The sequence below is a fragment of the Zonotrichia albicollis genome, chromosome 12 (assembly GCF_047830755.1).
Source record: "Zonotrichia albicollis isolate bZonAlb1 chromosome 12, bZonAlb1.hap1, whole genome shotgun sequence".
NCBI lineage: Eukaryota > Metazoa > Chordata > Aves > Passeriformes > Passerellidae > Zonotrichia > Zonotrichia albicollis.
The window spans coordinates 657,317-683,478 of NC_133830.1; the positions used below are offsets into that span (position 1 = coordinate 657,317).

The 26,162-nt window shown below is 55.7% G+C and overlaps 1 protein-coding gene across 2 annotated transcripts in view; it reads right to left on the reverse strand.

The window, feature by feature from the left end:
* The window catches only part of LMCD1 (LIM and cysteine rich domains 1), a 22,140-nt gene extending 6,104 nt beyond the window's left edge, over nucleotides 1–16,036 (reverse strand). Inside the window, exons 1-4 of one of the 2 annotated variants that reach the window (XM_074550278.1) lie at nucleotides 15,909–16,036; nucleotides 5,946–6,034; nucleotides 4,508–4,763; nucleotides 690–1,019 (exon numbers count right to left, since the gene is read on the reverse strand). In XM_074550278.1, coding sequence (XP_074406379.1) covers nucleotides 690–1,019; nucleotides 4,508–4,763; nucleotides 5,946–6,034 — 675 coding nt within the window. In that variant the 5' untranslated portion in view covers nucleotides 15,909–16,036. Of the gene's footprint in view, nucleotides 1–689; nucleotides 1,020–4,507; nucleotides 4,764–5,945; nucleotides 6,035–9,049; nucleotides 14,162–15,908 lie in introns of those variants that run through there. The other variant, XM_074550279.1, reaches the window with a different exon arrangement.
* Nucleotides 16,037–26,162: the final 10,126 nt, after the last annotated feature.

Genomic DNA, 26,162 nt, shown 5'->3' on the forward strand with positions numbered 1-26,162 from the left:
TGCAAATGTATTTGTGTGCCCAGGGACCCAGGGCAGCTGTTTCCATTTCCCCAGAGTGATTACAGCCCTGGGAACACCATCTCCATGTTCACAGCTCTGTGCTAACTGGACAGAGCCCTCACCTCCTGCCATCTGAGGTCTTATGGGGTAAGAAGCCTACTTGGAAATACTGACTTGCATCACAGAATGGTGAAGGTTGGAAAAGACCTCCAAGATCATCAAGTTTCAGCTTTCAACTGAAACATTGCCCATATCATCCAGACACATGTCATGCCCAACCTTTCAACCTGCCAAGAACCCAGAGCTCAAACCAGCTCCCACAGTGACATTTCCCTGACCTTGGTGGCCCAGCAAGGCCTTTGCTGCAGAGAAAGGAGATGAAGAAGAGGAGAACGCCCCTCATCAGCCCTGCCAATGGACCCTTGTGCTCAGCAGGGCTGGCTGGAGCAGAGGAGCCCTCCAGGCCCTCACAGTGCTGCTCCAAAGCGTCGTGATGTGACCAGGCCTGCAGCAGGCATGAGGAATGCCCTGGGAGCAGGATGGGGACAAGTCACAGATCACCCTGCTGGCTGTGAGGTTTTGCTCCTGGAGTGGAGACCAAATCTATTCCCAGTGGCTCCCTGAGCCTGGAGCAGCCCCAGAGCTCCCATCCCATTATCCCATCCCGTCCCATCCCATCCCTCACTCACGTAGTGCCCGGCCGTGCTCTCCAGGGCCCCGTTGGGTGACTCGGGGGCTGTGCTGGGGTCCATGCCCTTCTCCTGGGCCTTCTCCTCCTCCTTCTTCCCGCCGCCCTGGCCCGGCAGCGCCACCTCCCCGACACCCAGGGCCTCGGCCTTGTACCTCGTCACGAAGTCGTGCATGAGCTGCTGCTCGCCCTCGGCCAGGCCGCGGCACTGCGCCGGGTCCTGGTCATGCAGTGGGAGCTGCCGTGCCAGCCGCCGCCGCCGCTGCCAGGCGCCCTCCGTGCCCGCCACGGGCTGCAGCTCCTTGGGCACCAGCTCCATGTACTGCATGGCCTGCAGGGGACACACAGACTGTGTATTGCAGGGGACACACAGCACTGCATGGCCTGCAGGGGACACACAGACTGTGTATTGCAGGGGACACACAGCGCTGCATGGCCTGCAGGGTACACACAGCGCTGCATGGCCTGCAGGGGACACACAGCCATGCACTGCACGGGATACACAGTACTGAAATCATCATAACACAGGAAGAATGCAGCTAGCAGTGAGTCTGTGACACTGACCAGTTCCACCTGACTGCTGGTTTCACAGCAGAGGGAAGGGTTTGGTCACAGATGCCCTGTGACACAGAGAGGAAATGCCCACAAAGTGCCCCAAATGAAGGCTCTGATTTAACACAACCTCCGCAGCAGATAAACCCCTCTCAGTCTGAGGCTGGTTAGTGCCTGTGGGCCTCGGGGGCTGCACAGTTAACTGCTCCTGCCCAAGCAGGGGAAGGGAGTTTCCCACTCCGGCATTTTCCTATTGTAGTGTGAAGAGGGACAGGGCAGCCAGTTGGCTCCCTGCCATTCCCTGCTAGACCAGCATCCAGCTGCGTTAAATTTGCTTCTTACTGGGTCAGCACTTGAGAACTCCAGCTTGAAGAACTTAGCAAAGAGATTTAACTGTTTGTGGCACACAGGCTGGTTCAGGCTGGGCTTTTCAGCACAGAAATGCTTGCCCAGCACTGAACTCTTCAGCACGTCTGGAAAAACTTCCAAGTGCTTTCCACCTTGGCTCCTCTGAGGCAGAGAGCAGTGCTATGGGCGGAATTCCTGACAGGAAATGTGCAACAGCAGCAGATAATGATTCCATAGAGGCAGGGCTTCTTCCCCCCTCTTGGGGTGCAAGTTAAATCACTGCACACTGGGATATCAGACATCAGCATGGTACATTGTGCCCCTGTGCATGGCAGGGCTGATGTCCACTTTCCTGGGAAGGCTGCTGCCCTGTGGGACAAGGTGGAGTTTGGGAAGAGCTGCTTGGAGAGCTGTGGGATGCTGGGCAGTGACCTGGTGCACAAATGGCTTTCACAGACCTAAGGAAAGCCAAGAGGAATGAGGAGAAAGAGACAAGGACTCCCTGACTGCTGCTCCCAGGCTCTGCCCCACAAGTGGACAGGAAACAACTGAACTGATGCTGTGAGAGCAGGACCACCAGCACAGCAGAGCTCCAGCAGAGCAGCAACGTGGGGAGAAACCTCAATCCACTGATGTGCCAAGACTAATGAACATTTACACCAGAGCAAGGGGCCAGCACGGGCACCTGGAGCCTCCTGGTCTGCCCCACCTCCAGGATCTTCATTCCCAACAAAATGTCTGTGCTGAGAGTGAGGAAAGCAAAGCCTCAAGGCTTTTTTAAAGGCTTACTTAAAGCCTGCTCAGGGGCAGGTTTCAGTATCTGCCCAGATAGGCAGTGAGATTTCAAGGGAATGCTTGAAGTTATAATTGCAGATGCCAATAAAAATGTGTCCAGAGAAAAGATTGGGGGAAAAAGTCGAAAAAGTTCAATCTGACACCAAAAACTGCCATGAAGAATAAGAAGAAGTTGCTACATCTGCTGCTATCACTTATTGTTATGGCCAGGGCTTCACTATGCTGCCTGAGTGCAGGTAATTTGGAGGAAGAGCATTTTAGTTTTCACTGCTCACCACTGGATCTTGGGGCTATTTTATGATCTGTTCTTTTCCCTGTCTCCAAGGACCTAAGTATCTGCTTCATGACTTCTGCAGGCACAGCTTAACGAGAGTGCTCTGAACTTCCTCCTATTATTGACCGTCCACTTCAGCACAACAAGGTTAAAAGACATCCCAGGTTTGCAGCCTGCCTTCAGGAGGAAAGCCCTGGAGCCAGGCAGTTGTGCACTAACAGCCTTCTGGCCCAAGTCCCTTTGAAACCATCCCCAGAGTGGCTGACATCCAACACCTCTCCCCAAAGCTTGTCAAGCTGTTCTGCCAGCCAGAATTTATCAAGGTTGTCTCCAAAGCTCCTGCTCCTTGTTTACTTGAACCAAGAGATATTCCAGCCTGTCCTGGCACCATAAAGAGACCAAAAACTTTCATAAAGGTTTTGAACCTCCCCCATCAGGAGGGTGGGACTGGGCTAGGGGCTAGGGAAGGGAAGGGAAGGGAAGGGAAGGGAAGGGAAGGGAAGGGAAGGGAAGGGAAGGGAAGGGAAGGGAAGGGAAGGGAAGGGAAGGGAAGGGAAGGGCCTTGATGAAGCATCCCCAGCACACAGCTCAGCCCCAACCCAGCCTGTCCAAGCCCTCAGGACAACTGGCTTTAAGCCAAATTAACCAGTCTGGCTGTAGGGGCTGCAGCTGAACTTTCACACCTATATCCCAAATTCTTCTTTAAAAAGGTCTCTGGTTGCATTTTCAGCAGCTTTTTTTATTGATTTGTATCAACAGCTTGCAGCTATTTGTTTCATTTGAGGAGCAGAAGCTCTTCACTGCTCACTCCTAACAGTAGCACCCAGAAGGTTTTACACCACAGCACAGTGAAAAGCCATCTAAAGGCTTTCCCACAAGAAATGCTCTGCTGGCTCTCACCTCCCCATGCTGAAAACCACTTCCACCCCTTCCCACACAGCTGGTCCAGATGGAAACCAGGCATGGCAGGGAGGTGGAGCTGGGCTGGGGGCTTGGTTTTGAATCCAGCCGTCGGAAGGGGACCACACTCCCTATCTTGCCTTTTTACACTGAGCTCTCTTTATAACACTGTTTTTATTTGGACCAGATTATGCTTAAACTGTAAGGAAGAAATCCCCAGCTCCAGGGCTGAGATGAGAGTGGTTGTGCTGGCAGCAGCAGCGGGCAGAGCTGCAGGCAGGAGCTCTCAGGCACTGAGCTCAGCTCTGACCAGGCTCACACCCGGGCATGGGGAGCCCTCCCACTCCTGCTCCTGGGGCAGGAAGCTCCTCAAGGCTGCTGGAACAGGGCTGGGCTGCTGTTCTTCATCAGAGACACTGTGAGGGACCCTGGGAATGGGCCTGCGAGCCCACTCCCCAGGCAAGGACTCCTCCAGCAGCACAGGGATGCTCTCTGAGAGCAGGAGAGAGGGGCCCTGAGGCACAACCACCCAGCTGCCCACCAGCCCCACTCGTGCTCCTCTGCTTGCCCAGCCCAGACACCCCCAGAAGGCCTGGAGGAGTCATTCTTACATCCAGCCTGGGGCTTTGGAGCAGGCATGGGCTGCACAGGGCAGCAGGACAGCAGGGATGGGATCTCTCCCCAGCCATGCTTTTACTGCAGATGGCCTTTACCAAAAGACTAAGAGCTTTCTAGTTGTAAAATCCATTAAGGCTTCTCCTAGAAATGTAAACAAACCCATAAACCCCAAAGGCATTCCATCCCCCTCTCCCACCTACTCTGCTTACTGACAGTGCTCCAAACACGAGTGCTCTGCACCCCCTGCTCCCCGAGGCACACACGGGCTCCTGTTTCTCCCCACACCCCATTGCAGGGCACGGCTCTGCTCCCAGCCCCCCGGGTGCCCTTACCAGCTTCTGGGTGAGGCCGGGGGGAGCCCACTCGTAGGTGATGGTGTCGAAGGTGGGGTCCTTGCCCGAGATGTTGGGGTTGGTGACGATCATGCGGTTCCTCTTGTAGACGCGGGCGCCGTCGCCGCCCTTGAGGCGGGCGGTGAGCGAGGCGTGCCGGGAGCCCGCGAGCAGCCGCCCGACCTTGCGGTCATCGTCCAGCTCCGAGCTCGGCCCGTGCTCCTCCTGGCTGCACTTGCACGACTTGCAGATCTTCCTGGGAGAGCCCGAGAGAGCGCCCAGGGCTGAGCTGGGCACGGGCTGCCAGCCTCTGCCCAGGGGCACACATGTGCCAGCCCAGGGGCACACACAGCCTGGGCTCGTGGCACGGACAAAAGGCTCAGGGGGGAACGGGATGGGTTGGGTTGGGTTGGGGGGACCTTAAATCCCACCCAGTGCCACTCCCACTGTCCCAGGTGCTCCAGCCCCAGTGTCCAGCCTGCCTTGGGCACTGCCAGGGATCCAGGGCCTGCCCACCCTGCCAGGGAACAATTCCTAATTCCCAATATCCCATCCATCCCTGCCCTCTGACAGTGTGTCTGGCACATTCCCTGTGTCCTGGCAATGCAAAATCTGCTGTCTCTCACCCACGGGGAGCTGCTTCTTCTCCTGAACTCTGGAAACCCCTTCAAGCATCACAAGATTGGAGATAATTCTCCTCACCAGATTCCAACAGACCAGCACCAGCCTTGCCTATTATGAATCTTTACATGCCATTAAAAAAGTGACTGCTGGAAGGAACTGATGCTTAATTGACTGTAATTTGAATGATAATGGGTATAAATCACACAGACAAGTGTCTAAGGACACTCTGGTGGCCAGCACTGCCATCAAACACTAATAGCAAAAGGGGCAAAGTAACTCTGACACAACCCTGAGGATTTCAGCAGGATCTTGGAGTAAGAATGAGTCCAGCCAGCCTTTAATGGAGTCAATAAAAAAAATGGCTGTACTTCCACCAAATGAGTGCTTTAAAGTTTGGATTTCACACAGCTGAGGTGTCACAAGTGGAGCTGAAGGCATCCCAGGCATTCCAGCTGCAGCAGCACAGCTGGACCACAGCCTCCCTGCCCCACCATCACGGGCCCAGAGCCCTGGGGAGCTCCCCAGAGCACAGAGGAGCCCAGTGTTTGTGAGGCAGCACAGAGGGCAATAATTCTCTTTTAATGAGTGACATCTGGATGTCTGCATTCCGTTTCACAGCCCCTTTGCTGTCCTGCTGGGGCAGGGAGCAGCCTCTGCCCTGAGCTGGGCACTGTCCTGGTGTGCTGCTGCTATCAGGGGCTATTTACCCCAATCTGTGGTTTTAAGAGGAAAAGCTGGGAACGGAGCATCACTAATGAGGTGCTGTGTCAGCAGCAGCCCCGTTTCAGGCAGGGTCAGGCAGGACCAACGTTACCTCCAGGAGTGCGGCTCGAAGCCCGTGCACAGCCCCCGGCAGCGCAGGCAGGGCGCGCCTCGTCCCACCTGCGGCTGGCTCCCCGACATCTGCAAAACAGCAGCACACAGCTGGAGCAGTGCACACACAGCTGGAGCGGCACACACAGCTGCAGCAGCGCACACACAGCTGGAGCGGCACACACACAGCTGCAGCGGCGCACACACAGTTGCAGCGGTGCACACACAGCTGGAGCGGCACACACACAGCTGCAGCGGCACACACACAGCTGGAGCGGCGCACAGCTGGAGCGGCACACACACAGCTGGAGTGGCACACACAGCTGCAGCGGCACGCACACACAGCTGCAGCAGCACACAGCTGGAGCAGCACACACACAGCTGGAGCGGCACACACACAGCTGGAGCAGCGCACACACAGCTGCAGCGGCGCACACACAGCTGGAGCAGTGCACACACAGCTGCAGCGGCGCACACACAGCTGGAGCGCACACAGTTGCAGCGGCACACACACAGCTGGAGCAGTGCACACACAGCTGCAGCGGCACACACACAGCTGCAGCGGCACACACACAGCTGCAGCAGCACACACACAGCTGCAGCGGCGCACACAGCTGGAGCAGCGCACACACAGCTGGAGCAGCACACACAGCTGCAGCGGCGCACAGCTGGCAGGGCTCTGTCCCCAGGGCTCCCTGGGACAGCACTGACAGGGCACACTGCCCTGCAGACAGCCATCCCCTCAGCCAGCCCTTGTGTCCCGTGAAACCCCAGATCCCCCAACACCATCCGACCACGTCCACACAATCCTGCTAAGTTTATCTAAAGGTGCTGGGTGAAGGGTTTCCCTTCAAAGTGAGGGAATGTGGAGGGGCTGGCACCTCAAACGCAGGGAGCATGCTCACACACTGGGCAGCCACCTTCACCCCATCCCCAGAGACCTCAGGTGCCATTCTGATCCAGTTTACAGAGTTCATGTACTGCAAAGGATCCGTGCAAGGCAGAAAGTTGGTGGGGACATGGAGGTGCACTGCCATAACCTGGTGCTGGACATGCTTTACTGCACCTTGGACCAACTTGGTGTGTCTCCAAGTGTATTTTGGGAATGTGGGAGGTTTCCATGCCTCTGGCACTGGACTTTAGGGGTGGTTTCCATAGTGAACAGGAAATACAGTGGGGAAATGCTCTGGGGAGCAGAGGCGGTGCTGGAGTGACAGGAGGGGCTGTGGCTGTGCTGCACTTTTTGCTGCTCACTGAAAACAGACAAAAGTCACCCATCCTTGGATGATCACTGCTGCAGAGACATCCTAACAACCTCCCAACAGGACAAAGACGAGCAAAAACCCACACCAGGAGCCATAACATTGGAGAACAAACCTATTTCCTGCCTGCCCCATGGATTTATCAAACATGGCTTTTTGAGCGTGAGGAACGCAGCAGGGTACTGCAGGAGACAAAAACAAAGTGCTGCAGGAGGCACCAGGGCAAGGTGACACCAGCAGACGCTGAATTTATCTCAGCCTGGATGTTTACACAGGAGCTGTCAGGCTCCTGCCTGAAAGACACGCTTGTTCCCTGGAAAAACGAGCTGAGGGGAAGCAGGGACGGTGCCAAGCCCGGCAGGAGCCGTGCAGCACCAGGGGAGTGAGCCCAGCTCGGCACCTCCATCCCCTGCAGCCAGGGATCAGAGCCCACGGGCTCCCCCAGCCCCTCCATCCCCTGCAGCCAGGGATCAGCCCCCAGCACCCCCAGCCCCAGGAGGGACAGCCAGGGTCAGGGCTGGGCAGGTTCTGACCACTGTGCCCACCAGATTGCCCTTCCCATCACGGTTGTGGCACACACAGGGCCCACACAGAGCCTTTCTGGGGCCATTGATCAGGTTTTGTGAAGGCAGGAGCTTGTTCTAGGACCTGACTCTTCAGTTGTGCACACACTGGGAGCCTGTCTGACTCACACAACACCTGCCCTGGGAGAGACCCATGAGGATCCTCCTCCAGCTGGCCCAGGAGAGGCTCAGGGCTCAGCCCTGGCAGAGCAGGGTGAGGTGCCCAGAGTGGTACCTGCCCATGGCTGCACTCTCTGCCCTGCCACAGTCCTGCAGTGCAACATCATGCACTGTTTAAATCACCCTTTGGCACCTCACAAGAGGCCAATTTCAAAGGGAGGGAATAAGAGCAGTGAAAGGACTGAGGCAAAGAGCAGCTGCTGCTCCCCCACGGGGCCCTTGGGCTGACCCAGGCTCTGAATCCTGCTCAGAGGCAAACCCAGTGATGATGCTGCAGCTCTTCTTCCTCCTGTGCCAGCTGTCCAGGACAGACAGACACAGAATTCCCACAGACCATTCCCAGCCCAGCCAGTTCTGGAGCCATGTCCCAGGTACCACAAACTGCTGGGGTTTAGCTGGCTCCGATCTTAGTGAGTCAAACAGGAGCTGAGCATCAGCAAAGCACTGCAAGTGGTGGTTTATCTAAGATACAAACATCTGGATTAAATAAACTCCTTTGGAAAAGGCTCATTCACTCAAGGGGAAGGGCACAGGGAGAAGTGTGCTCAGCAGCACAGGCAGCTCCCCGGACAAGCTGGCACAGGGCAGTGCCAGGGCAGGAACTCACAGCGCCAGGGGTGCCCAGCAGGCTCAGACCCTGGGGCCAGCAGCTCTGGAGGCTCTGACAGGCCAGGCAGGCTCTGTCTGGAGGACAGTGCTCTCCTCACTCCTCCAGAAGGGAGAGCTGAGCCACTCTCACGCCCGTCCCTGTGCAGGGCCAGACACAACAGGCGCCAGTGCCTGGGCACTGCACGTCCTGCCCAGGCCCTGAGCCGCTCCTCACGCTCTGCTGCAGCTCCTCACATCGGCATAAAAGGAGATTTCTGTGCAAAAATTATGCAAGACACTGCAAAAACCCCAAAGCCGGTGAGATAATGTGAAACAAATGCTCTGTCCCAGGCTCCACCTATGCCCAAGCCCATCCGAGAAGTGCAGCTGAACTTTGGCATCACCTTAAGATAAAGGGTTTGGAGACATTTGTAATGCTTTTAAAAAGAACCAAACCCCCAAAACCAGGCCTGTGTCAACAAACTGGCTGAAGAAAAGCAAATCCTGCTCACCAGGACTAGATAGACGCTCCTTGCAAGGTTTCTGTTTTGGCTTTCTGTGCCTCACAGCATTCTTGCTGCTAGAAGACAGAAAGCAAGTCAGGGCAGAGGAAATTCTTGGGTAGTGAAATGATAGGAAATCGAGGCTGTTCTACCCACAAAAACATTGCTGAGCAGTGTCAGGAGCACACCAGTCATGCCATGGGTTGCTGTTACACCAGCCAAAGGCATGGCCATCAGTCACTGAGCAGCTGGAAATGGAGAGCCTGGAGGGACAAGTGACAAGGAAAGAACCCAAACACAGCCCCACTTGCTCCAGAGCTTGAGGGCTCCTCTGGAAAGGAGCATGAACTTCCCTGGCAGGTCTGGTGAGATGGAGCCCTGGCCAGGAGCTCTGAGCAGGTTAGGCTGCAGCTGCACAGCCTGCTCTGTGTGCTGCCCAGCTGAGACCCCACAGGGCTCTGGTTCTGTCACCTTCTGGCCAGCCCAGCCCACCCCAACCAAGGACCCTTTGCCAAAGGCTCTGCTGAAACCAGTTGGACAGCTGGGTTTGCCATGGACTGTCCCAGGGGCAGCAGAACCTGCAGAACTCGGGCCTGAAATCACGTTCAGAGTTTCAGCAAGCTTGGCCAGCATGGTGGTTAATCCAGAACAATGGGAGACCCAGCACACCCCCAGCACACAGCCCAGCCTGGCACACACCCTCAGTACACATCCAGCACATCCCCAGGGGCAGCAGAACCTGCAGAACTCAGACCTGAAATCACGTTGAGAGCTTCAGCAAGCTCGGCCAGCGTGGTGGTTAGTCCAGGACCATGGATGACACCCCCAGCACAGCCCCAGCACACAGCCCCAGCCCAGCACACCCTCAGGAGCAGCAGGGCACAGGCAGGACTCGGCTCTCTCCGGGTGCTGTGCCTGGTGCCAGCAGAGCACGAGTGCCACCAGGGCAGAACCTGGCAGTGCCAAGGGTGTCCCATGGCAGTCACCCCTCCTGGCACTGCTGCCTGAGCCACCCACAGCTCTCCAGCCCCCAAAGGGCTTTGGGGACACAGTGCCACAGCCACAGGCCCAGGAGGGGCTGGCAGAGGGGGCCCTGCTGCTTCCACAGAGGCTTCTGGATCCCAAAAGCATTTATTGCACAACACCCTATTTGGAGACCGAAATGGTGCTGGAGACACGTAACCACCTCAAGTATGTTTTCCCCTCCTTTTTAGGGAGGGAAGAGGAAAAGCTGGTTTCCAAAAAGTTACTCCAAGTTCACAACAGCCCTTCAGAGCTGAGGTCCTTGTTTCACCTCTCCCCACAGCCAGGACTCCCCAGGGGCCAGGCAGGCTCCATCCAACCCTTCCTGCAGCACCAGACACCCTGCCCTTGACCCCAGCATGGCAGGAGAGAGCTCCAGGGAGGCTGAGAGACCTCCAGAGCCCTTTGGGGGGTTCCTCCAGCTGCAGTGAGTTTTGGAGATTTACAGCTAACTCTGAGCTAGACCCATGAACAAAGGAATGGGGAAAGCCACACAATATTCACATGGGTGGGACCAGTCTGCTCAGCACAATTGCTGAGGGATGGGATGGAGAGCAGATCATTTGTTGTCATGATTTGACTATAATAGAGCTAAGCTTGCATAATAACAGGGGGCTAGCTCAAAATTCCATAAGGACTTGGGGCCAGCTCAAACTTCCATAAGGACTTGGGGCTGGCTCAAACTTCCTTATGGATTTGAGGCTAGCTCAGACTTCCTGCTGGATTTCCAGTAACTGGAGGGTGCAAGGGTTGACATCCCAGGGCATGCTGCATGCCCCAGCTCACATGTTGGCCATTTGGCTGAACTCTTCCCTTGCTGCTGATGACCAGCAAACAGAAGGGTTTGGGTTGCAAGGGACCTTCAGCTCACACCTTCCATGACTGCCCCCAGCACCTGGTGAGGGCCAGCTCAGAACCAGCTCCCAGGGCTGGCACAGAGCAGCCCAAACGTCCCTGAGCTCCTGCAGAGGCAGCTCGGGTGGGACACTGGGGGCTGCTCCGGATTCTCCTTGACTGCAAGGGGAATAACTCTGAGCAAGGCAAGCAGCTCCCCCCAGAAGTGCATTAACCAATGAACACATTCACCACCGCAGCTCTGAGAACAGCAAAGGGATGTTTTGATTTATTTTCTTCTCATTTTCATAGAAAACATCCATTGTAATCATGACCTGCAAGCAATTTGTTTCCCTGCCAGATTCCAAGCAAGCGTTATCCCAATTACCACACTCACAGGAAAAAAGTTCCCTTACAAAAGGCTGTCCTTCATCCCAAATTCTCTCTATTGGATTTATTTCAGGCATCAGTGAATGGGTTGATATCATCTAGAATACTGGAAGCACTTATTGTATTAAACTTTGCAGACTAAGAAGTTTGCTGCCTTTCATTTTAGCAACATAAAGAGCAGGTAAAGGCACTGATAATGAAGGAAACTATTTCAATGGAGCTGCCAGATCCCAGCCCACAGGATGACAGAGCTCCAACAACCAGGGCCTCTGCAAATAGCTCCCTCTTCCAAGAGCACATAGCTGGCAGCATTCCTTTCTTCACTAACAATGTGTGAATTAATGATAAGAGAAGGGCAAATGCTGAAAAATCAGATTTTCTCACAAAGCCAGACAGTGCTTCAGATACTTGGACTTAATTATAAACCCAAAGCAAGATGTGAGGAAGTGTCTGGAATGGGAAGAGCCCCCCAAAGCTGATGTGCTGAGTCCCGGAGCACCCAGGTAAGGCTCTCAGGGTGGTCTCCACTGACCTGCCCAGGACCAGCTGGGTGCTCCCCATCTCCCACATGGGGACAAGGTTCTGGATGCCACTGGGAACGGGGCCCTCAGGACACTGACAGGAGCTGCTTCCACCAAACCTCCATATAACAACTGATCTAGGGCTAAATACCCTCTCAGCAGTAGGAGAAGGATCTTGGGTGAAGGGAACAGGAGGAAGCTGAAGGAGACACAAGGGCAGGGCCCCCTCCCCTGTCCCCACCCTTCCTGCACTGCAGCCTCTCTGCGGCAGCCCCGAGCCTCACCATCTCACACAGGCTGGACACAGAGTGAGGAGGTTTGGAGCAACACGTTTGCGGGGCTCCAGAAGGAGCACACAAAGAGAACCTTGTGGCTGCTGATGCCCTGAAGCCACGGCAGGAGCTGAGGGACTGTGCCACCCCGAACACTGGCAGCCATCAGGATGCTCTGGGGAGAATTCACCCTCCCATGCCCACCTGGTGTAACCAAGCCATGGGGTCAGTGCTGGGGGTAGGTGAGATGGTACAGGAGTGAGGAATCAGGCTGGTACCAGCACTAGGGAACCCCAGCTCTCCAAAACTGCAAACAGCTGCCAGGACACACTCCCCTTTCTCTGAGCCCCATCTCCAAATGGAACAGTAGCTCCAAGATGAGACATCTGAGCACTGCCTTTCCTGCATGGCTGAAATACAGTATTTCCTCCTTTAAAAAAGGAGAAAATCCCCAGCCTAAGCAAATACTCCAGAAACTGCCTCTCTGCAGGACCAGAGGGATTTTTTAATTCGTAAATTGTATTTCATTGGACTCTGCTTAGCTCGGGCTCCAAGCCCCAAAATAAGGTCTTTAACCCCGTGCTGCTTTATGATTCCCTGTCTATAAATACTTGCCCAGAGCAGGTTTCTCCATTAAGATCCACATTTGCACACACCTGCAGAGGGCTCTTCAAGCACCCAGGGTTTGCTGATGAAGAGGGAGCTCCTGCCCCTCCCTGAGGCACCAAGCCCCCCAGAGCATACCCTGGAGCCCATTTAGCCCTGCCACAGCAGCCCTTCTCCGTGTCCTGCAGGATGCTTCGGGTGTTTGCCAGTCCCACGTGGAGAACCCAAGGAAGAAAAAGTTAAAGAACCAAAATTTGTATTAACTGAGTAAAGTTTACCTTGGCTCAGATGGGTGCTTTTAGCTTGGTGGTTATTTTGTTCTGACAAGAGGGACAGAGTTTAGTGAGAACAGTACACAAGCCCAGGGGCTGCCTGGCCAGCTGGGCCCGCTCCAGCCCTCACGCCGTGCCAGCCATCGCCTTCTCCCTGCTCTGAGCTCTGACTCTCCACTACAATTTAATCTAAACAAGCCCCGTGCCAAACAGAACGCTGTCCCACTCATGCTGCTTTAATTTCCTCAGAAAGAATCCCAGAATACTCTAGGCAAGACATCAACAATAATTAAACCCAACAGTGATTGAAAATCAAATTTTCGGGGCCTCGCGACAAGCTCTAATGAGTTCCAGACTTGCCTTCCCCGACTTGCTCAGACTGGCTGTGTGACACTGCCAAGCTAAATTAAAACTTGACAGTATTCCACACCATGCCCAGAAAAAGTGCCCGCCTTAGGATTCAGGAAATGAAACAGCCGTCTGCTGCAGAGACACCCATTAATGTAGGGACGTCGATTATGCAGACACTGATACAGCGTCTGCATTGTTCTCTTTCCTTGTTTTCATTATGTCATTTCATATCCCTTCTGAAGTACAAGCTAGCTGGCGTGTCTGTTTTCCCCCTGCAGTGCCCAGGTGAGAGGGGACACACAGCTGGGCTGTGCAGAGCTGTGCAGAGCCTGGCATGCCCTGCCCACAGCGAGGGTCCCCAGCAGAATGCACCTTCACTGCCCGCTGTGCCACTGCCTCTGATTTTAGTGACAGCAAAGGTGACATCTTGTCCTTGGCCCTTCCCCAATGGGAGCTGAGCGTCCAGCTGCACATTTTGGGAAGTCTCTGATGCTTTCTGCATTCAGAAGCATTTTGGGGTGCACTGTGAGCCCTCCGTGCTGCATCCCCTGCAGGTGATGCTTGAGAGGCTCCTGGGAGATGGCTCCAGTGCAGACACAGCTTCACCAGGGCTCATCCCACAGCAGGGATTTGCTCAGCCCTCCCTGCTGCCCAAACCCAGCCCTGCTCCTGCAGCCCCCCCGAGGCACCCCCAGCCCAGGGCTGCTGGCAGAGCTGGGCCCCTCAGAGCCCCCTTGTCCAGACAAGGCAGGGGTTGAGCTGCTGGCAGGGTCAGCCTGACCACAGCCCAGCAGCAGCCTGGAGAAAAGGCCCCATTTCCACTCCTGTGGGATCCATCCCTGCTCAGTGCCTGGCAGGAGCTTCAGCTGGCACCCAAAGGTGCCCTCCCCACGGCAGCCAGGACCCGTGGACATGCTGAGGTGCCAGCAGCAGGGACCTGCTGGGAGAGGACATTGCTCTGAGCCTGGAGTGACACAGCAGCAAGTCCCTCCAAACCCTGACCACTCCTGCTGGGACTGGGCTACACTGGGGGTGCCCGCCCCTGCCAGCCAGCACTGACTGTCCCCAACAGGGCAGCACACAGGGAAGGAGGAATCCTGAGTGCCCCAGTCCCACCTCGAAGCATCGTGTATGTCAGGAGAGCAGGGCAGGGCGTGCTGAGGAACCCAGCCCAGCATCCGTGGGTCACACAGACAGCCCAGCATCCGTGGGTCACACAGACAGCAGCTCCTGCTGCCAAACACCAACCTGTGCCCGGCTACCCCTGCCAGAACAGCCAGCTCATGGTAACACCGGGTAAGGCTCACGGTGACACCGGGCAAGGCTCACGGTGACACTGGATAAGGCTCACGGTGACACCGGGTAAAGCTCACGGTGACACCGGGCAAGGCTCACGGTGACACCGGGTAAGTTTTCCTCGGGATCAGCAGCGGCTCAGCTCAAACCCAGCAGGACAGAGGGTGCTACAGCTCGGCCACAGCCAGGCTGACCTGCCCAGCCTGACAGGCAGGGTGGCCCCAGGGCCAGCACTGCCCAAATACCCCATGGCAGAGGGCAGCAACCCCCCCAGGGCAGGGTCTGGGGTGCCCCAGGGCACTGCCCGGGGAGATGGCATCACACAGGCTGACACGGGCTGCTGAACTCACCCCGAGCCACGCGGGGACAAAGGCGCAGAGAGGAAGGTGACGGGAGCAGCTGCTGCCATTGCACACTTTGCTCTGGCCCGGCAGCCCGAATGCCTCCCAGAGCGCAGTGCCAGGGCAGCGGGACGCTGCGGGAGGAAGGGCCGGCACCTCTCGGAGCCGGCACTCTGCACAGGGTCTGCAAGGGGACACGGCACTCCCTGCCTCCCTCCCTGCGTTCCGCAGAGCCCAGCCCAGCTGTGCCGCACACGGGCTCATTCACACCACAAACAGCCGCCCTGCCCGCAGACGCGTCGCTGGAGCGATTTTGGCACCGGAATGAGCACCGGGCGGGCACAGAGCGCTCTGGGTGCCCTGAAGGGCAGGGAGGAGGGCAGAGCGGTGGGTTCCGTGCCCCGGCTCGCACTGCGAGGGCAGCACAGCCGGAGATGAGGGATACCGGGAATAACCCCGGGTTTCCTGAGCCGAGCGGTGCCCGCGGCGCGCCCGCTGTGCCCGGGCATCTTCGGGCGCGGGGATCGGTACCGCCGTGCCCCGGGACAGGGATCGGGATAATTCCCGCTGTGCCCGGGCATCTTCGGGCGCGGGGATACCGCTGAGTCCCGGGACAGGGATCGGGATCGCTCCCGGTGTCCCACAGGCTGTCCCGGGACAGGGATCGGGATCGCTGCCGGCGCGCCCGGGCTGTCCCGGAACAGGGATCGGGATCATTCCCGGTGTCCCGGCACGGGAATTGGGATCACTCCCGGTGTGCCCCGGGCTGTCCCGGCACAGAGACCAGGATGGTTCCCGCTGTACCGGGGCTGTCCCGTCCCGGGGATGGCCATCATTCCCGCTGTCTCCCGATACCGCTGTCCCCCGGTCTGTCCCGGCACGGGGATGAGGATCATTCCCGCTGTCCCGGCACAGGGATGGGGATCATTACGGCTGTCCCCCGGTCCGTGCCCCTCACTCACCTCCAGCCACTCCGCCGCTCCCGCGCCGCCGCCGCTCTCGCTGCCCGAGCGCCGCCTTTCATTGGCGGGCGCGGCGGCCGAGCGCCGCTCTCAGCCAATCCGAGCCCGCCCCGAAACTTTCCTGGCCAATGGAGAGCGGGGAAGCGCAGGGGGGCGTGGCCGCGGCGGGGACAGAGGGACAGCGACAGGGACAGGGACAGGGATGGGGACGGGGATGGGATGGGGAAAATGGCCTCAGAGAGGGCGTGGGGAGATGGGACACTGCAGAGGAATTGTTCTCTGTGAGGGTGGGCAGCTCTGGCACAGGCGCCCAGAGCAGCTGTGGCTGCCCCTGGAACCCTGGCAGTGCCCAAGGCCAAGCTGGGCAGGGCTTAGAATAACCTGGGATAGTGGAAGGTGTCCCTGCCCACGCCAGGGAGGATGGAACTGAGTAAAGGTCATCCTGTTCAATAATCAAATCTGAGATTCTGTGCTCGGGCAGCACAGTCCCTGGGGCTTAAAAAAGAAGGCAAGCAAGAATGGAATCGGTAAAAGTTCCTGCCCCAAAGCAGCAGTGCCAGAAAGGGATGCATGGGGAGGGATGGGGCTGATGGTTTGGGGTACCCAAGCACTGGCAGCCCCTGGCTGGGGTGCGGTGAGCTGGCAGCTCTCCAGGCAAGCTGCCTGTCACAGCTGGCCTGGCACTGTCCCTCCGTCCCCTGTCCTGCTGTCCCACTGTCCCTCTGTCCCTCTGTCCCCTGTCCTGCTGTCCCACTGTCCCTCTGTCCCCTGTCCCTCTGTCCCACCACGCTCCCATCCCAGGCATGGCTGACACCGAGCACAGGGAAATGGATTTCCGAATCAGACAGGAATGTGCTGGGGCAGTTTATCACAGCAGACAGACATGGAATGTTTTTAGCAGAAGAAACTGTCCAAACCCACGTTTCTCTTGTTATTTCAATGTGTGTTGAGCACCGAATGACAATCTATTGCCTTTTGTGTTTTGGGGTTTTTTTTACATGGATTGGTGAGGTCTTTACTGCTTTAGCAAACATTCCTGCCTGCTCCAGCAAACATTCCTGCCTGCCCCTGCTGAGGCCGGGAGGTGCAGCACAAAGCCCCTTTGTGCAGGTGAGGGAGGCAGGGAGGCTCCACACGCTCCTGCTCCCTGCCCTGTTCCCCATTCCCACTGATCCCGGCCATTCTCCCTTGCTCCTTGTGCCTGAGTCCAGGAAAACCCTGAAACAACAGAAACCAGGGTGCACTGCCTGCTGTGAGCTGTGACCCAGGAGCACAACCCCAGCTCAGAGCTGGCTCCTTAGAGCTGCAATCCAAACAAAAATCCTGAACTCTCCTTGATTTAATTTCTCCCTCTTTGGCACATTTTTTCCTGAAGTTCCTCGCAGCATTCCTGCAGAGAAGGGGAACAGGGAACCTGACCTCCCAGGGCTGTATGGAGCTGGAGATGCTTTTCCAGCAGAAAGGCCAAAGGCCCTGGGGCTGGCAGCCCCTCTGGACAGCAGGAATGTGCCCCTCAGTGAGTGTCTGAACAGTTTTAGAAGAGGCATTGGAACATCCTCAAAACAATCTGGGTTAAAAAGCAACGGCAGAGGAGAAATTCTGGAGGGATAAAGTCCCTGCAGGGAGGGCGTTTGAAGCTGACCTTCCAGAGGCATCTGGGAGCGAGCACAGAGAACAAACAGCACAGGGATATTGTTTTTCAAGCTCCTGAAGGGCTTGGCAGCCCTGGGGAGGTTTGACATGGCAATGGGGTGACATTATCTGCCTTTCCCAGGGCACACACGCACGTGGGACATAGGAAAGAACTCACCCAGGGACTGCAGGGCGCCAGAGGCACGGGTGTCACTAGCAGGGGCACTGCCACGCTGCCACCAGCACTGCAGGGACACTGTGCAGGGCCCAGAGGTGACAGAGCAGGGGCACTGCCACGCTGCCACCAGCACAGGGACTCTGTGGCAGGGAGATCCCCATGGTCTGCCAGGCTCACAGGGAACCCAGCTCATGCCTTGGACAGGCGTGGAGGGAATGGTGTTTGTGTGTGTGTGGGAATCCACCTAGCAGGGGATGTTAGAGGTGACAGGGACAGCTGGGGTGGGGATTTGTGGGTTGTTTTTCTTTTAAGCAGCAGTTGTAAAGCTCCAGGTGCTGAGCAGGACTGGGCACTCCCTGTGCAGCCAAGGCTTTCCAGCAGCACAAAACTAACATTAGAATAAGAGTTAAACCCCTTCTGGATGCTTCCTTTTACAATAAATATACATCTGGAGCAGCTGTAATTAATGCTAGTACAAATAAATAAGGGCAAGAGATAGTGACACAGGGCAGAGTGTGACAGTGACACAAGGCAGTGTGATGGTGACACAGGGCAGATGAGAAGGACCCCAGGGGCAGGTGGCTCCCCAGGTTCAGAGCCTCCTGGTGCTGGGAGCTCTCTGGGATGGGAGCACAGCCAAGCTGCACAAGGACTGTTCCAGTTTCCAGGTGCCTGGAGGTTCAGCCTGTCAATACACAGCAATGAACAGCTGGGAGCGCTGTCCCTGGGGATGAAAGGAGCTGCGGTGTCCTGGCAGGCCTGGGCAGAGCGGGCAGCGGGGAGAGAGGGAGGTGACATCCAGGAGAGGTGACATCCAGAGAGAGGTGAGCTCTGGAGCGGGGAGATCCATAGAGGTGAGCTCCAGAGAGGGGAGCTCCAGAGAGGGGAGATCCATAGAGGTGAGCTCCAGAGAGGGGAGCTCCAGGGAGAGATGAGCTCCAGGAGAGGTGAGATCCAGGGAGATGGAGGTGCACTCTAGAGAGGTGGAGGTGAGCTCCAGGTGGAGGTGCTCTCCATGCGGCTCCCAGAGCAGCCGAGCCGAGCCGAGCCGGGCCGTGCCGGGCCGGGCCAGCTGCCAGCAGGGGATCACGGCTGTAACGAGGCTGGGCTAAACTTAGCGCGGCGCTAGGAAGGGACAGAATCATGCAGTGACTAAACACAGCTGATTCCTGCGGGAGCCATCCCCGGCACTCGCCCCAGACGGGCAGGGATGCTCGCTGACGGGAATGGGGATTGCAGCTATTCCCGCTGATTCACTGTCGGGTTTTTATCGGCACAAAGCTGTCCCGGCAGCGCTGAGGTGCCACCGGGCCCTCCCCAGGTGCCCGGGGCTGTGCCAGGCTCGGGGGGCAGCAGCCTGGCCCTGGCAGTTCCATCAGGGATGATGCCCAGGGATGATGCCCAGGCTGAGGGCAGAGTGCCCTGTGCCTCTGAGCTCCTCTGAGCCCCTCTGGGCTCCTCTGGGCTCCTCTGCTGGGCCCACAGGCTCGGAGCCCGTTGGGGTCCCCAGGACAGGGCAGGAAAGGCGCTCTGAGCCCACCTGGGAGCAGCACTGTGCTGTTCACAGCCCCCGTGCCCTGGTGGCACACTGGCACCTGGCTGCCCCGGCTGGCACACGGGGAGGCTGGGGGGCAGCAGGCAGGCACAGAGCAGGTGAGGCTGAAGAGAGACAGAGCAGGGGGCACACAAAGAGATTCTAAAGGATTTTGTGATTTCCTCAGGAATCCCACGTGCAGGAAGGGCCAGAGCTCGGCCTGGCATTGAGGCTGCCCCGCTTTCTGTGAGGAAATAGAGGCATCTGTGGAGAGGGGGTGAAGCTGGCAGCTGGAGGGGCTTGGTGCTCCCCAGGAGGCTGAAGCTGTGGAGATGATCAGCCCAGGGAGCCCTGATGCTTCCCGGGCACATCCACCAGCAGTGCCCATGGCAAAGGGCTGCTTGAGCTGCTCCTTGATTGATTCACTGACAATCTGGCCCCAGACAGCAGACATGGCCAGGACGGGTGGGTATCAACAGAAATTAATGAATTCATTGACAATCTGGCCCCAGACAGCAGACATGGCCAGGACGGGTGGGTATTCCTGCTGCTGTGGGTGGGTGAGGTGCATCCAGCACGCCCTGAGGTGCAGCAGGACCAGCCCAGCAGCACCCCTGAGTGGGGCTGCCCCTCTGGGAGCCTCTGGGAGCTGCAGGAACAGGGGCTGGAGCTGTGGGTAAAGGGATTCCTGCACACTCTGCCGTGTTTTCCAGGAGGGAATCTGTGCTATTACATTCTTGGCTAATTTTCAATTTTTCTCCTTTGTACAAACATAAAGGGATAAATGAAGTAGAAAATACGGCTCTGCAGCTGCTTTCAGTTAAGTGTTTCCCCCTTCCGTGAACGTAGTAGTAAAGCTACAGATTTGGTTGAAATATTTTGGAAGAAATTTTCATCTCCTGGATCCCCAGTTGGAGCAGAGCAATCAAAGGGAAATGACAGGAAAATGAATGGAAGAAACGAATCAAAAAGGCAGACAAAGGCCAGTTAAATCTAGGCAGCTCCTTTTCTATTAAATATTGAGTAAGATAACCTAAATTTTTGTATGGGCTGCTTTTGCCTGTGGCCGATTTACAGAGATACAGGATTGAAGTAGGAAGGAAAGAAAACACTGCATCAACTCTAAGAAATATTTTGTGGTGATACACACACAGAGTTTTTTCACTGGTCGTGATCAAATGAGTCATCCCGTTTGTAGTCAGAAATAGATCTAGTGATGTAGATTAAAAAATAAACCAGCAATACGTGTGGTTTTGAGCACAGCTGTTGTGGGAGGGCTTTCCTAATTTGGCCATATTCGTGCAGGGTCTTTCTTCCAAAGTTTACGCAGTTGGTTTCATCATCAAAAGATGATTTGTAGTGAGTAAAGGGCTTGAAATCACGGAGCAGTCAGAGGCTGGGGCTCTGTGAGCCTGTCTGTAAAGTGAGCAATACAGTGTTCATGCAGAAATGGATTAATTACCTTTGTGCCCTTTTGTTTTGAGTCAAGGGCTTCCTGTGCTGCAGCCTGGGCTGAGCTGCTCAGGGGAAGCTGCTCCTGTGCTCAGGCACCTGGGGCTGCTGTGGGGGCCAGCCTGGGCTGCCCAAATCCACCTGGGGCTGTTGTGGGGCCATGGAACCATCCCCAGGCTGCTGTGGGGCTCTGGAACCATCCCCAGGCTGCTGTGGAACCACCCCCGGGCTGCTGTGGGGCTCTGGAACCATCCCCAGGCTGCTGTGGACCATCCTGCTCTGAGTTGGGCAGAGCTCTGTGGCTGGCACCATCCATGCCTGGTGTGAGGAGGTTCCAGGGCTGCCACCTCCATCACAGGGCTGGCATCCTCTGTCCTGCTGGCCTCACTGCCAGGAGGGTAAGTCTGGGAAGGGAGGACGCTGAATCTGGAGGATTCCTTGCCAAACCTCCTGAGAAAGCCGTGGGTGCACACAAAGAAAAGAAGGGATGTGCCAGAAGGGGCATGCCAGGGTGGGGGGTGCTTCAGCCCCTGGGCTGCTGAAGGTCAGCAGCTGCTGCTGGAGGGCACGGGCCAGTCACAGGGCCAGAAGGGTGCTGGGGATGATGATGAGGGTGATGGGGGTGATGAAGGTGATCGAGATGATGAAGTGGAGTAGGATTGAGGTGCAGGAGGCAGAGGGGATGAGCAGGATGGAGGTGCAGGAGGCAGAGGAATGAAGAGGGTGCATAGGAGGATGGAGGTGCTGGGACCAGAGAGGATGAGCAGGGTGGAGGTGCTGGGACCAGAGAGGATGAGCAGGGTGGGAGGAGGATGAAGGTGCTGGGGGCAGAGGGGATGAGGAGGATGGGAGGAGGATGAAGGTGCTGAGGCAGAGGGATGAGGAGGATGAGCAGGGTGGGATGGGAGGATGAAGGTGCTGGGGCCAGAGGGATGAGCAGGATGGGAGGAGGATGAAGGTGCTGAGGCAGAGGGATGAGGAGGATGAGCAGGGTGGGATGGGAGGATGAAGGTGCTGGGGCCAGAGGGATGAGCAGGATGGGAGGAGGATGAAGGTGCTGAGGCAGAGGGATGAGGAGGATGAGCAGGGTGGGATGGGAGGATGAAGGTGCTGGGGCCAGAGGGGATGAGCAGGGTGGGAGGAGGATGAAGGTGCTGGGGGCAGAGGGGATGAGCAGCGTGGCAGGGCACACCAAGACAAGCTGTGGCACACATGGCCATGGGATCCAGCTCTGCTGGAGCAGCAGCGGTTGTGCTGGGGCTCTCCATCCTTCAGCCACAAATGACAGAGAGCTCCTGACCCAACACCCCAGTGCTTTATTGGGCACTGAAAGCACAGGTCAACAAAGCCTTGGCTGTGCCTGTGACACCTCTGTGTGTCTGTGCCAGGGTCTTGGAGCTGTCTTTGAAGACTGAAATGTTTTGACATTGGGAACTTTACTACCAGGGAGAAATCTCAGAAATGCAAGAATGCAAAAGTAACAAAAGTAATTTTGCAGATCATTGCAGTTAAAAAATAGAACCATTAGCAAAGGAGGACTAACCTTATCTGATGCTCCTCTTCAGCATCTGGCATGTAGTTTTATGGATTGAGCTGTTTTTCATTTTGACACTAAGAGCCCTCTTTTAACTTTCCAAAAGGCACATCTGAAAACAGCTCAGGAATCTCAAAGAGAAAAAGAGTTGAAAACAAAGATTCCTCCTCTGCAAAGTCTCTTCTTCACTGAAACTTGGCCACAAAGGTCTGGCTCCCAGCTGCAAACCCTCTTTTGGAAGAAATTACGAGTGGCCTTTTACAAACAGAGCAGTCCTGCTGCCCCACCATGCCCTGGGATGGACCAGAATGGACCAGGGTGGACCAGGGTGGACCGGGATGGATCAGGATGGACCAGGATGGACCAGGGTGGATCAGGATGGATCAGGATGGACTGGGATGGACCAGAATGGACTGGGATGGACCAGGATGGACAAGGGTGGATCAGGATGGACCAGGATGGACCAGGATGGGGGAATTCTCCCCATAACCTTTATGGGAAGCACATGGACGTTCATGCTGGGGCTGTTTCCCACTCTCTGGTCATTCTGCTGCTGCTGGCAGTGTGTAACAAAGGTGCCTCACCTGGGCATTGCCCGTGTGCCACCAGGGCCATGGGAACAATCTGCTGCTGCTTGAGAACGGGTTCAGGGACTCCTTTGGAAAGGCTGCCAGATCACCCCCATTATTCAGTGCAGAAGGACCCGTTGTGGTTTGATAGGAGGTGTCCTGTTTCCTTAAATTAATGATACCCTGCAGGGCTGCACCATATATTTAAATTGCCATTTACTGTAGCAATAAATATTAATCATCCTCTAAAAGAAGAAATGGGCCATTGTCAGAAGGAAGTAAAGGAACATTTCATGTTACCCCAGGCTGTCTTGTTTCTGCAGGGACACAAGAAAAATTGTGTTTATCATCTGGTATTTCAACAGAAAAACACTGTAGGGCCTCTCTAAATCCATCCAGCTTAACTGGCTGCTTGCAAGTTCAAAAAACAACTATGGATTTAAAAGAAAGCATTTATTTCCCTATAGTTTAGCTACAGTTTATCAGATGTTCTAGCAGGCTGAGGGAGCACGTGGGGATGAAGGGCCTGGCTGTGCCAGCAGGGGCAGTGGCAGCTCCCAGGGCCTCTGCCACCGTCTGCACCAGGGATGTGACAGCCCAGATGTGAGCCCAAAGCTGCCCCTGCTGCACCCTCGGCAGCTGAGCCGTTCCACACTGGCCCTGCAGCAGGAGCAGCTGGGTCAGCAGGGGCTCACCTGAGCAGGGAACTCTTCAATTTTCTTTGCTTCCCATTCACGGCAGAGCAGGGCAGGGCAGGGCAGAGCTGATCAGAGCAGGGCAGAGCAGGGCAGAGCTGATCATTCCCCTCTGGGAGCACAGCCTGGGTTATGGCTGGGGTTCAGGGTGGGTGGGAGTCCCCAGTGCCTGTCCCAGGTCCGGCATGCAGCCCTTCTGACATTACCTGGACCTGCCCATATTTCTGTCCATCCCTCCCTCCATTATTTTGTGTTAACCCTGTTTATTACCTGATTGTTGCTCCTTGGCAGCTGCCAGCCCGTTCATCTCCCCAGGCTCACTCAGAGGCTGTCACTGGTTGATCTCAGGGCTGGAACTCTCCCTGTCTGGGGCAGATTCTCCCTCCTTTGCCTTGGTGCTGCCCGAGGAGCTCTGCCCTGGTCTGCACTGGGATGGAGGAGTCATGGTCCCTCTGTGTCCAGAGGGCCTGGGCAGCTGGAAAAGGCACTGGGAAGCTGGAAATGGCACTGGACAACTAAAAAATGACACTGGACAGCTGGAAATGGCACTGGACAGGTGAAACTGGCACTGGGCAGCTGGAAATGACACTGGACAATTGGAAATGGCACTGGACAGATGAAAATGGCACTTCCCAACAAGGGCCCTCATCTCTTTGTTCAATTCAGTGGCCCTGAGGGTGCCCAAAGGCCAGGGCCAGGCTCTGCTCCCCTGCTCTCACATGGTAACTCCTTAAATTTATAAAGTACTGGGAAAAAACTGGAGAGGGAGGGAGGAAGGAAAAAAAGGAAAGGAAAGAAAAGAAAAAAAAAGAAAAGAAAGGAAAGAAAAGAAAAAAAGAAAAGAAAGGAAAGGAAAGAAAGGAAAACAAAGAAGAAGAAGGGAAAAGAAAGAAAAGAAAGAGAGAAAGAGAGAGAGAGAGAGAGAGAGAGAGAGAGAGAAAGAAAGAAAGAAAGAAAGAAAGAAAGAAAGAAAGAAAGAAAGAAAGAAAGAAAGAAAGAAAGAAAGAAAGAAAGAAAGAAAGAAAGAAAGAAAGAAAGAGAGAAAAGCAAGAAAGAAAGCAAGCAAGAAAGAAAGACAAAGACAAAGAAAGGAAGAAAGGAAGAAAGAAAGAAAGCAAGCAAGCCAGGCTGGCACTGGTTGGCTGTGCCCACGGTGTGTGTGCCCATCCATCACAGCCTGACACACTCTCACATTCACAACATGGGTTTGGAATGTGGCTCCTGGCCCCAGATGGAGCAGATTTACAGCTCTGAGCTCCACAGCAGCCTGTGGAGGTAAATCTGGGCAAAGGAATTTCCTTGTACCTGTCATTGTAAAGATTTCACACAGCACTGCTCCAGCAGAATTATTTATCTCTACAATCACAGCAACAAGGGAGGAAACAGCGTTATGTAAGGGCTGTGGATGGGTTTCATGTGAGAACAGGATAATGGACGTGGCACAGCACACATGGATTCATTTCCCCCCTTCCCCAGAGGGCAACAAGAGCTCCTCAGCCCAGGAGACGTGGCTGGGAGCAGGGTGAGGGAATGCACAAAGAAATGATGTTGGACAGCCCAGGACTCGGGGAAGTGCAGTCTGCCATTTCTAGATAGGAACATTTATTTTTTAGAGGAGATAAAGTAGGAAAAGAAGTGACTTTGCCAACCTTACCAGCTTGACCATCATTCTAATTCCTTTAGAGAATGAATCTTCTGCCTTTCAATGAGTTCTGGTCTTTTGGGTTGAATTAGGGAACCAGTAGATGGTGATTAAATTAAGGATAGTCCTGAGTTACTGAAAAAGAGAAAATGGGACCAGGGAACCCAGGGAAGCAGCCCACACGTGCTCTGTAAGGAATATTCCTGCTGCCAGGGCAGGGACATCCTGGGGGTGCCCCGGTACCCTTGGCAGTCTGAGAGCTGCACCCAGCCCTGGGGGCTGGTCGGGGTCACTGAGCCCCCATGTCTGTAACTGCTGCAGGGGGGAGTGAGGAGCTGTGCAGCCCGAGGGACAGGAAAAGGCAAGCAAACAAACTCCAGTGTGAGTTACGGCTGCCCAGGGACTTGTTAACTCATTTCTGGCCCCACTTGGGGTTTCTGTGTCTCTGTGCTCCAGGCAGCCAACACAAGCAGCCTTGCCATGGAAACTGCCCCCTCACCATGCAGAGACACCCCCGGAGGGGCTGGTGCCAATCAGCCCCAAGCCCCGGGCACACAAGCACCAGAGGAGCTGCCCAGTCACACAGCGCCTGCCACTGACATCTTTATTTTAACCATTCAGAAAGGGTGTGAGACCCATCCCAGCTCGTGGGGGTGATGGATTTCCTGAAGGGACACTGTGTGCTGGGAAGCAGTGTCCCATCACAGAGGTCTCATCCATGAGTGCTCCTGCTGGGAATCCCAGCCCAGCTCCATCCTGAACCCAAAGACAAAACTCCTTTTTTAAGGTTCCCCAAGGCCCGTACATACCATATTTGCAAAGCAGTGTCTGCATAACTCATTGCTGTGGAAAGAGTCATCAGGATGATGTATTGAATCCCAGCCATCTCCATTATGGTATGCCATGTATGTTTTTAGAAGCTATTTTTAAAATTAATAGTACTCCGTAATGCTGATAAAGTAGAAAGCATTTATAATTTGTTGCACTCCCAACCTCTTTCTAAGCCCACATTAGTTCA